At 50.8% G+C, this 12,191-nt stretch overlaps 5 protein-coding genes across 5 annotated transcripts; 3 read left to right on the top strand and 2 right to left on the bottom strand.

Annotated features, from left to right (window-relative positions):
• Positions 1 to 709: 709 nt before the first annotated feature.
• On the top strand, positions 710 to 2,079 carry J7T55_005107 (uncharacterized protein; the record flags this gene model as incomplete). The annotated part of the gene is made up of 3 exons (XM_053144474.1): positions 710 to 1,216; positions 1,497 to 1,716; positions 1,820 to 2,079. 3 exons carry the CDS (start codon positions 710 to 712, stop codon positions 2,077 to 2,079), a joined length of 987 nt encoding a protein of 328 aa, XP_052992831.1.
• Positions 2,080 to 2,963: 884 nt separating this feature from the next.
• On the top strand, positions 2,964 to 3,692 carry J7T55_005106 (uncharacterized protein; the record flags this gene model as incomplete). The annotated part of the gene is made up of 2 exons (XM_053144473.1): positions 2,964 to 3,454; positions 3,611 to 3,692. The coding sequence occupies 2 exons, from the start codon at positions 2,964 to 2,966 to the stop codon at positions 3,690 to 3,692; spliced, it is 573 nt and encodes a 190-aa protein (XP_052992830.1).
• A 2,204-nt stretch (positions 3,693 to 5,896) lies between these two features.
• J7T55_005105 (uncharacterized protein) lies at positions 5,897 to 8,141 on the top strand (the record flags this gene model as incomplete). The annotated part of the gene is made up of 2 exons (XM_053144472.1): positions 5,897 to 6,877; positions 6,984 to 8,141. 2 exons carry the CDS (start codon positions 5,897 to 5,899, stop codon positions 8,139 to 8,141), a joined length of 2,139 nt encoding a protein of 712 aa, XP_052992829.1.
• A 286-nt stretch (positions 8,142 to 8,427) lies between these two features.
• J7T55_005104 (uncharacterized protein) lies at positions 8,428 to 8,928 on the bottom strand (the record flags this gene model as incomplete). The annotated part of the gene is made up of 1 exon (XM_053144471.1): positions 8,428 to 8,928. One exon carries the CDS (start codon positions 8,926 to 8,928, stop codon positions 8,428 to 8,430), a length of 501 nt encoding a protein of 166 aa, XP_052992828.1.
• Positions 8,929 to 10,764: 1,836 nt separating this feature from the next.
• J7T55_005103 (uncharacterized protein) lies at positions 10,765 to 11,925 on the bottom strand (the record flags this gene model as incomplete). Its single annotated transcript, XM_053144470.1, has 2 exons — positions 10,765 to 11,575; positions 11,627 to 11,925. 2 exons carry the CDS (start codon positions 11,923 to 11,925, stop codon positions 10,765 to 10,767), a joined length of 1,110 nt encoding a protein of 369 aa, XP_052992827.1.
• Between the last annotated feature and the right edge of the window lie 266 nt (positions 11,926 to 12,191).

The raw sequence follows: 12,191 nt of genomic DNA, 5'->3' as shown, positions 1-12,191 counted from the left end.
CTTCATTTTGATTTCGATCAGGTTGAAAAGTGTTCCAAAGCAGGGCAGTTTCTATCTATTATGATCATACACTCAAGAGCAAGAAACCGAGCAGTACTTGAGTCGTATTTCACGAATCGCATGCGACCAATTGCTAATATTCTGTTCCTTTGTAAAAGTATCCGTCACCCAATGAATTGAATGCAACTTGAGCTGAGTAGATACCATAGGTCGGACTTGTCATCGAATAGAGAAAAAGTCTGGCTCCTCTGTCGCTGGGAAGCTACTCAAGACAGTAACTGCCAAGCATTGAGGCAGCATTAGCTTGCCTCCCTTGGCACCAAATGTCAAAATAGCAGGTCAAGGCGCTCTGAACCGCACGTCAATATTGTCAGCACTAGCGCCATCGTTCGCTCGATCAAGTCTTAAAGGATGACAAGGTGTTGGTCAAAAAGGCCCCCAGCCCAAGAACTTGCTGCCGAGTGCGATGTGCTACAGCGTTTGGTTGCATGGGCAGCCAAGGATGTACTCAATGGAGTGACACAGTAGGAAGCGCGCTCATACTGTGAACCCCACACCGGCGGAGACAAGGTGACAACGTTGAGCCAACGGAGGAAAGCAAGTCAGCCTGCTGCGTATAAAACCTTCTATATTCCCATCTCATCCGATCTTTATTGCCTGTGTCTATCTTCCGACCTTTCCAACGTCTCTTTACAGCATCTCATCCACCATGGACACTCTCACCAAGAAGACTATCACCACGAAGCGTGGCTTTGAGTATACGTACTATGTCTCCCCCGCCGCAGCTGGGAAGCCAACCCTGGCCCTGCACCACGGTTTCCCCGACCAGGCCGAAGAGTGGGAGGACCTCATCGTCAACCATCTCAAGCCGGCCGGATACGGCGTCATAGCTCCGGACCTGCTCGGATACGGCGGTACTTCAAAGCCGACCGATCCGGAGGCCTACAAGTTTGGCGGTATGACCGCCGATGTTGTGGAGATAATCGACGCTGAGAAGGTCGACAAGGTTATCTCCTTGGGCCACGACTGGGGCTCTCGCGCCGCTCAAATGCTCTACAACTTACATCCCGAGCGGGTTTCGGGTCTTGTCATGGTCAACGTTCCTTGGATGGGCGCGACAAAGGGTCCAATGGATCTTGATGCGCTCTTGGCGCAAGCGCAACAGGTTTTTGGATACGGCACGTTCTGGTATTGGAAGCTTTTCACTGCAGACGACGTATGTTACCTGAATTCTCTTCTGCCATGTCCATGCTATCTTGAAAATATGCGCAAATACCCCCCTCCCGTTATGCGATGCCCTGAGACTGCTCTCGGTATTTGGGAATCCAACGAACACCATCATGTGTCTATATGTTCCAGTGCCCACTACATGGCTTTCAAGTAGTCTTCAGACGGATAAGGAGCCCTCTTTACAAGCTCTAGCGGTCTCTGGAGTTGCCTCGGTTGGAAACGCAAATTTGGACTTCCGAGGACTTGCTGACCTGAACTCAATCCAGGGAGCGAAGGTGCTCAACGAGAACCCAGATATCCTCTTCGATATTGCACACGCGCCTGAGTCATGGATGGCGACATTCTGCACCGAGAACGGTATGCGCAAGGCGTTGGAGAATAGAGGCGAGGGATTCGACATCAAACGGCGAGCGTACGCTACCGAAGAGACGAAGAAGGCGTTCATCGAGAGATTCAAGCGGGACGGTTTCGATGGCCCGGTGTGCTGTGAGCTATTCCCTTTTCTTCCAAGCCCCTGTCCTGAGATCAACAGGAAGTTATTGTTGGGCATGTGCTCTTTCAATAAATTACTGACATGACTTCCAATTAGGGTACAAAAGTCACGTATTCGGCCAACAGAGCGAAGAGGCCAACCCCGATAACCAGGTCGTGAATGTCCCATCGCTTTTCCTAGGGTATGAAGAAGACGTGGTCTGCAGGAAGGAGGGCATATTGCCTTTTATCCAGGCGGGCGCGCTACCGCAACTGACTAACGTTACCCTGAACGGTGGTCATTGGGGGTTGCTGGAATTCCCAAAAGAGTTTGGAGAGAATGTTACCCAGTGGCTTCAGAAGAACTATGGGTCCTAGGCACACAACTGGCCTGTTCGTGAGACGTGCGCGTTACTCTGCGTCTTCCCTCCCTCTAGCAGTCGGTCTCTTCTAGTTTTACATACCTGAGTAAGGTGAATATGAATCAGTAAGCCGGCTTCAGAACACTATCTTTGTGTGGAAGCACGCTCATATTTGATTCATTCTGTAACATGTTCAGCAAGCTTCTAGACCCTTTCTAAACTCTGCTCGCCCATAGTTGGGCCCCTCATTGGAACAAATGAGCACATCGATATGGCAACCATTTCAGCTTTGATCGGAAGACAGCGCTTTCACGGACGTTTCCCGCTAGAAGACCTCACACGCGAGATCAGCACACACAAATCAGGAATGATAACTATACTGCGTTAGATAATGTATTCCCCAACATTGATGCTTCGAGGCCCCTTTCAGTACCTTTTCAATCATACATAGAGAAACAAGAAGGAGCCAGACACAGCTTGCGATTTGTCTGAACAGCCATGTTATAAATCAAATCTCGATCACCTTCACGCAACTTCAACTTCGCGGAATGAGCGTTGTTGCGGGACCTGGCAGTAGGCTAGGCCCGAATTAGCAGCTCAATCCGTAGGAGTCACGATCTGGGCCCTGTGGAGATGAATTGCAAGGCTCAGGCGGTATGACCTGAGGTCAGTCTAGACCCAAGCAAGCTGCAAGAACCCCACAACCCATCCTTCTGCCTATGCTGCCTATTAGGCATTTTTCAAGAAAAGCCAGTTCGTATGATAAGGCCATCCTCCAAAAAGGTCTACATAAACCAGTTGTCTCTTTGCAGTTGTCGGTGAGCACCGACGACTCAGTTGCAACCAAGGCTCCCATTCAATCTTTCTGCCTGGAACTTTTCCATCGCCGTCGCCGTCAACATGGTCCGCCGTCTCTCAGCCTCATCGCTCCTCCTGCTCGCCGCTTCGGCGACTGCCCAGAAACTCAACTCATGGCCCCAACATAATTATGGGGGCACCGGCCTCACAACAGACAACGACATCAACACGTCTGAAGCGAGAAACATCGCCACGGGAGCACCTGCAGACTTCTACCTCCTTTTCAACTTTCGGATCACCCTCACCGGGTTTTACATCCAACCCTCCGGGGACTTCATCACCGATTACGACGTCTCCGCCTTAATTGGTGATATAGGCCTCGTCAAGTGGTTGGATGTCGGCCAAGTCTGTGGGGCTACTGGAAACTTCACGTTTGTGCCCTTGATTGACCCAGAAGACGGGGGCTCTGTGCGGTCCGACACGTTGTCTATCAGCGTCAGCGGTGCCAAGGGGAACTCCTCGACCGCCATCATCAATGAGATCTGGCCTGTCTTCCCCGGTGACGAAATTTTCGACCCTGGAAATACTTCTCCGTGCCCGGCCGCTACTAAGTAGTCACAATTCGGAGGCGCAGGTTCTGGATATCAGCGCCGCCTGTCGTCGAAAGTATCCTAGACTTGAGGGGCATACTTTAGACCGAATTATCATCACGACTTCGACAATCAGCGAAAGGATCAATGTCTGGGTAGGAATTTCATGTGGGATGATGAGCAGGGGATTGGCACCGGATTGCTGCAGCAGAAGGCACGAAGCCCTGCCAACGTCAGCTGAATGCCCTGGATAGTTGTTAATCCATACTCAAATCCAAGACACGCCTGAGTAGGTGGGTACGCTGACTTAGACCGACAGCAGTAGACCCTATACCTTTCAAACTAGATTTAATTTCAATGTCTCTTCATCTCTTCATATGCTTCCCATGAAAAGCTGCAGCACCTCAAGCTGCCTCAACAAATAGTAAAATCATATGGCCCATCCTTCCCATGGCTTAGATGTATTGCCGCGACAGTTCTTTAGGGAGATTCATGTACTTCAGATATGTGATGTAATCCGTGATTGTGCAGAGACGGAAGTGGAGAAAGACGCTTATGACGGTGAGAACGTGTAGCTCCCTACGGCTTCGCCACAAGCAGATAGATTAGGTGAGGTAGCAGCAGCCTATTTCGGCTTTGATGTTCACTTTCGAGAGAGATCTTTTCCCAATACGACAAGCAGAAGGGAACCATTTCACTAAGGATATACTAGCGATTCAGGTTTATGGTGTTTGCTGGTACGCTTCAGCTGTATTGACTAAGTATCATCCGGATCCTAAAGTCACATGCGTGCCAACAGCAACAGAAGCTGCTGCTCTCCCTCAGTGCTGTCTATGTCGCTTCGTGATAATAGTTCCGTCTGGGCAACTAATATTGTAGCCTGGGCATCGACCATAATCAACTCGCACAGTTCCGTCACCACTGCAAGTGCTGCATAGAGTCCACCCACTACGAGATTGCGTGGACCGGACAGCTCCCGATCCGCCACACGTGGGGCAACCACTGCTCCCGTACTGCTTCTTGCCTTCGTGGTCAAGGAGCCTATGACAGTTGGTGCATCGTGCATTGGGATCTTCGCCAGGCATTTTCGGCGCGGTTGCTTCCCGCAAGACTGCTGTGTTTGCTTGTCGTCGAGTCTGCAGAAGTCAACCTTTTCAGATATTTTAAAGATAACAAGGCTTCAGTTGTATCTCACGATAAGCAAGTCACTTAGGAGGCTATCTCCCCGATATGTCTTCTGCAGCAGGAGTCTTTGTTGTCTGATTGAGGAACACCGTTCCTCTATGTGTGAAATGAGTCGCTTTTCTCGCAAGGTAGTTTGGTGCAGTAGTTGCTGTAGCTTTTGATTTGCCGATAGTCGCTGTTGATACTATGTTTGAAGAAGACTGTAGAACGAGCAGTCCAATATTCTACGCTTTTATATCAATTCTGTCCCTTACTCACTCACCCATGTAGTCACAAGTCCTGCTCTCCAATCACTATTTTGCTGGTAATTGTTGTAAGGTAGGCGAGTATCACACCTTTCAGTCTGCGGTTACTCAGATATGCTATTAATTCATGCAGACTTGTCATGCTCTGTGGCATATCTTGAGGTGGGTTCTTTCAATCACTTCCTCGTCCTAGTCAACCTCTTAGGGATCAACCACTAGGCAGTCGAGCAAAAGATGTCACCAAAGATACAATATCGAAAACTGATGATGTTACCAATTCTCATTGAATCAATGGCATGATTTGCCATCAAAACGCTATAAGTGGACCACAGTCAGGCTGAACTTCATGGGAATCACTAGGGAGCAAACGCAGTCATAATTGTTTCACTTTTGTACAATGATCAGGCAGATTCCGGGATCACAGTGTATGGACAGGCCATACTAGTATGCGGTCCTTGATTCATGAACACTCAATGATCGATACTGTTGATGAAACGGTCCCCCTTACGAGTTTAAGTCATCCTCGTTGCCGTTCCGTGTACGATGTCAAATACTTTCCAACCACTAGGCCTCATCTAGCTAAAATAAGATAAGTCACATACGGGTCACAGATTGAGCTTTTTGCTAAAGTAGGTGACAGACAAAAGTAATTGCCACTTATTTGGGTTGCCCATGTCAAGAGCCCGTATTGTATATCTAAAAGTGTACCCCTTCTTCGTGTATTGTGCTTCAATTCCAATGCAGACCAGACCAGACCAGTAATGCGACCTGCTACTGTCACACATATAAAGTTTTTCACCACGTCTTCTAAGCTTCCCAAACCAATAGGATTGAGGTTGGAGATGTTCGGGAATTCCCCCAATCACCGAATGAGGCAATTAGTGGCCCCAAGACGGACTAAAATCTCTCTAGGCAGGACTGTTGGTATGACGTCGCCCCAGACACGACGTGCAGCGCACCTTGCCAGTACCAAAACACGCTATCCTCCTCCTCTCTTTTGAAAGAGCTTCTGAGGATGCCGTGCAAGTTCGAGCCTGCTTTGAACTCTTGTAAAGGGTTTTGTGCTAGTCCCGAGCATGGCACCGCACCCAAAAAGCGGCCGTCCTCCCTCCTTACATTGTCATTCTGCCTCCTTATCTGTTTGATCAGTGCACATCTCGGAGGGAGGTCTCTTGCAAGGCTTTCCCCATTCTTTCAGCCAGTGAGTAACGACGACGAGCAGAGACGCAACGAGTTTCGCTGGGCCGACATCACACCGACCACAACCCTGCGGTACACGCCATGTTGGGATTCATTCCAATGTGCACGACTTTCCGTGCCCCTGGACTGGAATTCCACAATCGAAGAGCATAGAATCGGTCCATATGCTGCTATTGCTATCGTCAAGCTGCCTGCCAGGGTTCCCGTCACAGATGCCAGATATGGGGGCCCAGTCGTCTTGAACCCCGGCGGGCCAGGGGAGTCGGGAATCTATCAGGTTCTGTCAGACGCGCGACAACTACAGACCGTGTTGGACAGCCCGAGAGGTCCTGAAGAAATCACCAATCACGGTGAAGAGGCTGGGAAGTATTTTGACATCTTGTCCTTTGATCCCCGCGGTGTTAACAACACCACACCTGCGCTGAGGTGTTTCCCGGGTGCTTTCAATCAACAAACTTGGCTGTTGCGGTTCCCTGATATCGGTTTGCTATGGGACAGTGAAAGCCTGGTGGGTTTGGAGCGAGCTCGCGCGGCTGCCTTAGGAGCCAGCTGCTCGTCTGGAGGCGCTGAAGAGGATGTCCTTCCATACCTGAATACAGCACAGGTCGTAGAGGACATGGTGGAAATCATCGAGAGAGAGGGCCAGTGGAGGGCAGAAGAGGCGAGTAGACTGCTCGAAATAAACAATAGTCACAAGAATCAGTTAGGGCGGAACTTAAAGCTGGAGGTTCATCAACGCACCGCTTATCACCCCGGACAGGAAAAGCTACAGTTTTGGGGGATGAGCTATGGCACGGTATGAAAATCAGTCACCGAGATTTGCACAATTGTTGTTTCCTGCTACAAAATGAAGTCATGACATTCTGCTGGTCATGGAATAAAGCTAACTTCAAATTTCAAAGACTCTTGGCTCGACTTTCGCAGCTTTGCACCCCGACAGAGTGGCTCGGATTGTTCTTGACGGGAACATGGACCCAGCTGAACATTATCGTGGTGGCTTTGAGAAGTCACTGCAAGACGCAGACAAAGTCGTTACCCAGTACAGTACTTACTGCTTCGCTGCCGGCCCAGAGAAATGTCGTTTATTCAACGTAACTTCCCCAGACTCTATCGAAGCCCGATTCACATCCATCATGTCGTCGTTGAAGACAAACCCTATCGCAGTGTCGCTCCCCGGGAATCTGGGTCCGGAGGTTATTACCTTCGGGGACGTCCACCTCCTCCTTCTAACCTCGATCTTCTTCAGCTTCGCCTTCGCGGAACGCTTCTGGGACCTCCTCCCCATCCTCGAAGCCGGAAATGGCACTCATCCCGAAATGGTCGCCATGGCGTTGTGGAAGCAAGCGCGCCTTACGCCTGCCGCCCAGCTGGAGCCAGAATCCGACTGCAACTCCATCACTGGCGGAGGCGACCCGGACAGCTGCCTGCCTTACCACTCGTGGGCGGGCGCATTCAAAACTATAAGTTGCATGGACGTCGGTGGTGGGCCGACTCATCTGACCCGCGAGGCATTCGCCGCAGCGCGAAAAAGACTAGCTGCTCAGAGTCGCTGGGCCAGTCCCACTTGGTCACGCAATGTGCTATCATGCGAGGGCCTCACAGCGCAACCTGCTTGGCGCCCGAGTCTTGCATTCGAGAAGCAGGAATGGGCCAACACGTCACATCCGATTCTCTTCATCGGTAACTCGTATGACCCAGCGACACCACTCGCGAATGCTAAGAGGGTATCGGGGAAGCTATTCCCCGGCAGCATGGTACTACAGCAGGACTCGGAGGGCCATTGCTCGCACGCAAGCCCTTCTCTCTGCACTGCGAGCGCTGTCCGGGAGTATTTTCAGACAGGGAGGCTACCCCGGCCTGGAACAATTTGTCAACCGGAGGTGAAGCCATTCTTGGGGTGCGTGAGGAAGGGTGGCTGTAGGTTTGAAGGAGATGACGCCCGACTCTGGGAAGCTCTCGTCCAGCTGGCGGATCCGTTTGGGCTTACGAAGAGGGATGGAGTGGAAATAGACTTGTATGAGGACATCTGGAGGGCTACTGGCCGCATCGCCCGGAATTGAGCACAGGCTGGCAGGTTGGATTTTATCAGTCAGTCAGGAATACCAGAGCTACTCAGGGAAATCGGAGTCACGCAAGGTTAGAGGCTGCCGGAAACTCCGTGTAATAGGCCTGCAACTAGGTATATAGACCGCCAGCTCGTAAGCCGAAAATTATTATTTCGGATGTATCAAATGCCCAATTGCTGAGTGCTTGAACTGAAGAAATTGTCCGAGGTCAGATTGCATCAAAGCCGACAACTGCATAACCACCTCATTATTGTATCTTGGCCTAGCGGAGAGACTTCTTCTACTCATGCACCCGATCCCGACTATGTGTAGACTCCGGCCTTTGAATACCGATCTCATCTCCCGGGTTTGCAGAGTCAGTCGCTTGCCTCCTCGGCTCGCGGGAGCGCGGGCGCGGCCTGGAGCCATACACGCCCTGGCGCTCGAACGCATCGCCGCTCTTCCTGCGGGCCAGCCTGAACGTGGCATCGTAAGCATCCTTGGCCTCGCGATTCTGGAAGCGCATGGTGCGCGGGTCGGCCTTGAGGTAGTTGTGGTGGCGCACCTCCGGGTTGAAGGCTAGCGGGTCGCGCCGCAGCACCCGGGACGGCGGGACGAAGCCTTCGGCACGGTAGCGGACGTCGTTTGCCGCGGCGCGCACAGGAAGCAGGGCTGTGTCTCGATTCCGGTGGCTGCCCAACCTAAAGAGCTTGGCTATGGCGAAGAGAGGAAGCCATGCCCAGCATAGGAGGATAACGACTGAGATTCCTGCGATGAGGATGAAAGGTCCGAGTGAAATCATTTTGAGAGTTGTGTGTGTGTGTGGATGTGTATGCGACGTGGGTTTCAAGATAGATTTGTTCCGTTCTACTACTGTCAGTTTTCTTTTTTCAACTTTAATCATGTCGAATGAGGTCGTACTTGAGAATTTTCCAACGAGAATCGCCTACTTAATTGTCAGGAGTCTCTGACTTCGTTTTCTGCTTGCATCCGGTGCCAGAATCGTGGAAGAATGATATTAGAGAGATGATGAGATATATACGACAAGAAATATAGCAAAGTTGGTAAATTAGAAACAATTTGTTTTGCAAAATGTTGGCCGACTCGGAAGCTACCGTAGGGCGATTTAAGGCCGTCATGCTTAGACTTTGGCGAAAACCCAGTCCGCTTGAAGCACCCCTAAGACGACGGCGCTATGTAAGTGATCATGGGTCACGAGATAGAAATTAGCGTTCTAGAATGGCGGAGGCTTTGAGAGTGCGAAAACGTTGAACTTCACTGGCGTCGACATCAAGGTGCTCATGTTGATTTCACCATACTTACAGATGCTTCGTGTATTCTCATTTAGTTAAAGTGAACTAAGAATTGCTGAGATCATCCGAATGGGCGCGTGGAACTTAATCCTGAAGCTTCATCTCTCAGATAGCCTTGAATTTCCTCAAAAGGGTTGCTCTTGCACTTGGGGCAGGCGTTTCAGAGAGAGCTTTTAGGCGTCCTTGCTTCATTCAACTCTGCACGAACAGGAAGTTCAGCTTTTGCAGAATATTGATGGCTTTGCCGGTGATTATCGAAAAAGCTTTGACTGGAAAATGTTCCTGGAATGCGTAGGTGTACAAGCTTCAACCATGAAGGGCTGTTACTTCACACTACATAGGTAGAAGTGATGTTCTCGCTTGAGTGAGATTCGCAGATTACACTGTTCTGCTACATTATCCTCCAAAAAGGCGAAAAAGAGGACTACAGCCCACCTTGACTAGACGTGGCCTACAATAGCCTGCGACGCACCTGCAGCATGCAAAGAGAGTAACTCAGCAAACCACGTTTTCTCTCCGCCCATCTCGATGCCCCTTTATCAGCCATGCTTCCATCTCACGTCACTAGCCCACTAATACAGGACTATAGGATCCCTGGATTATCTTCGTGTCAAATGTGACCCATTGAGTAAAACTTGACGGAACAAGCTAGAAAAGACAACCAAGGTCTACTCTCATCTCTCACATATTAGTCCGTCCGTTCTCCCTTTCGATTTGTGTTGTATTACATAATATTCTGGATGTCATTTCTCTGGTATTTGGTGCTTTGGAAACACTCGCAAATTCTCTAGAGAATTCTCTTCCTGCCTCTTCCCCTGTCATCAGCACGGAGTGCAAGATGTGAACGCTACGCTTTTTCACACATTATTCAACTATCATCAGTTATTTCAGCATGTGCCAATCTTGAAGAGATTCTCAAGTCATGAATTCATGAATCAATATCTGTCAGAACCTCATTCTTCATCACTCGACCTCCTTTGTTCAAATGAATCAACGTTGACATTCTAGAGGTAAGCGTCCAAAGGGGCAAGTTATCCCAATGGAGGCTGTCCTCCAGTACCCCTTCCTGTAGAAGGTCTTTCTGTGAAGGGAAAAGTTCACAGCAGGCTGTCCTTCTGTCGATTGTCAGAAGATCGGCCTTCTGTCAATGGTGGCCAGCCGGTGACGTGAGCAGCCGTCCGACTGTCCGGACGGAAGCATTCCATATCGACAGGTCAAATCTGTCACTCTCCCACTTCACCATCATTACTCGTCGAGATTCCCAGAACTTCAAGAAAAACAAACAAATCTTATCATACAATCAAACTCGAACTAAGAGCCGGGCCCTAGTGGTCATCGCGCCGCTCCTTCTCCACCGTCTCCTCCTTGGGGGTGGGAAGCTCAGCAGGCTCAGTGCCAGCCGGGACGATCTCCACCTGCTGCGGGACAATGCCACCACTCGCGATCCGCTGCGTGCCGTAGTATCCATACGTCTGCTGCTGTTGCCACAGGAGCTCCGACATGTCCTCGGCGCTCGAGATCGAGTCGTGGTGTTCCTGCTGGCTGTCCTGGAGCTCCTGGCGCTTCTCTCGCCGCCGCTTGCGCAGACGGTCCACCGAGACGACCGCGAGGCCCACTGCCGCGATGAATCCGAAAATGGATCCGAGGATGATGACGGCCTTGTTAGGCTCGGGGTCATTGGTGTAATCCGGCTCGGCCTTGGCAGGCGCGATGGCGGACGGGTAGATCGCGGTTGAGGCGTCTGGGTCATCGGAGAGCGTGATGTACACTGTCTGCTGTCCAGGTACTGGGTCAGGTACATCTGTAGGGTCAGGTGCCACCACCTGTCCACCGGGCTCATCGACTTTAGTCTGGACGAACTTCATTGTGATGGTGACTTGTTCTTCCAGGCTCGGGGCGGGGGCCGAAAAGGGAGTGGGATTGGTCGTGTCAATGGCGCTGATCATTCCAGGCTGCTCTGTATCAGTCGTAGGTGTATCATGCTCCTGATACAAACTGGGACTGAAAGGCGCTATGATCTTGACGGTCGGGATGGGATCAAGATCCTTTAACTTTGCAGTTTTGATGCCCTGGGAGTGGCAAGAGTACGTCGCGTCTACGCCTTTGTCATGAAGGGAGCAGTCCGACGGAGTTGTACTGTGTGACAAGTCAGTATGTAATGTTGAAAGCTTCAATGTTTCCACTTACCAGGTGAGTGTGAGCTCTTTCGGAGGGGCGTCGGTGATCATGCAGCCTGAAGCGCAGCGGTCATCATCAATGCACACAGGCATTTCAACGATCGAAGTTGCTGGTGGGTGATCCTCGACAGCGTTGAAACCCTCATCGTACAGGGTTCCTGTAGCATTCATGATATTGGACAAGTTGCTGATGTATCGGTGCGGACCGAGAGCGGGCATTCCTATGGGCTTCGCGGCGACTGAGAAAAAGCCCAAGCCGACCCAGATGGCAACCCAGAGGAACTTGTGGAATGGTGCGCTCGAGGCCATTTTGATGTTGGAAAGGGAGGGAATTAAGGTCTCAAAGAAAGTTGCAAACCGACGGAGGATGATTTGAGCGATCTGCCAGGTTGCAAACGTCAACGGATGAGTACCCTCTACCTCTCTTGTCGGTGACTTCAAAGCTTGATGTGAAGCACAATCGAGAGGCGACCGTGAGCACTTGGCGAATGAGAAGGAGGTGAGGCGAGACTAGAACTTGTCTTCAGCAAAATCCCCACGCAACCGAACATTGTAAAGCTCACCAGAGATAGCGG

This window comes from Diaporthe amygdali, assembly GCF_026229845.1.
Source record: "Diaporthe amygdali strain CAA958 chromosome Unknown NODE_17_length_903054_cov_64_435670, whole genome shotgun sequence".
NCBI lineage: Eukaryota > Fungi > Ascomycota > Sordariomycetes > Diaporthales > Diaporthaceae > Diaporthe > Diaporthe amygdali.
The sequence above is the reverse complement of the archived record's forward strand: the minus strand, read 5'-3'. Positions and strand labels throughout refer to the sequence as shown.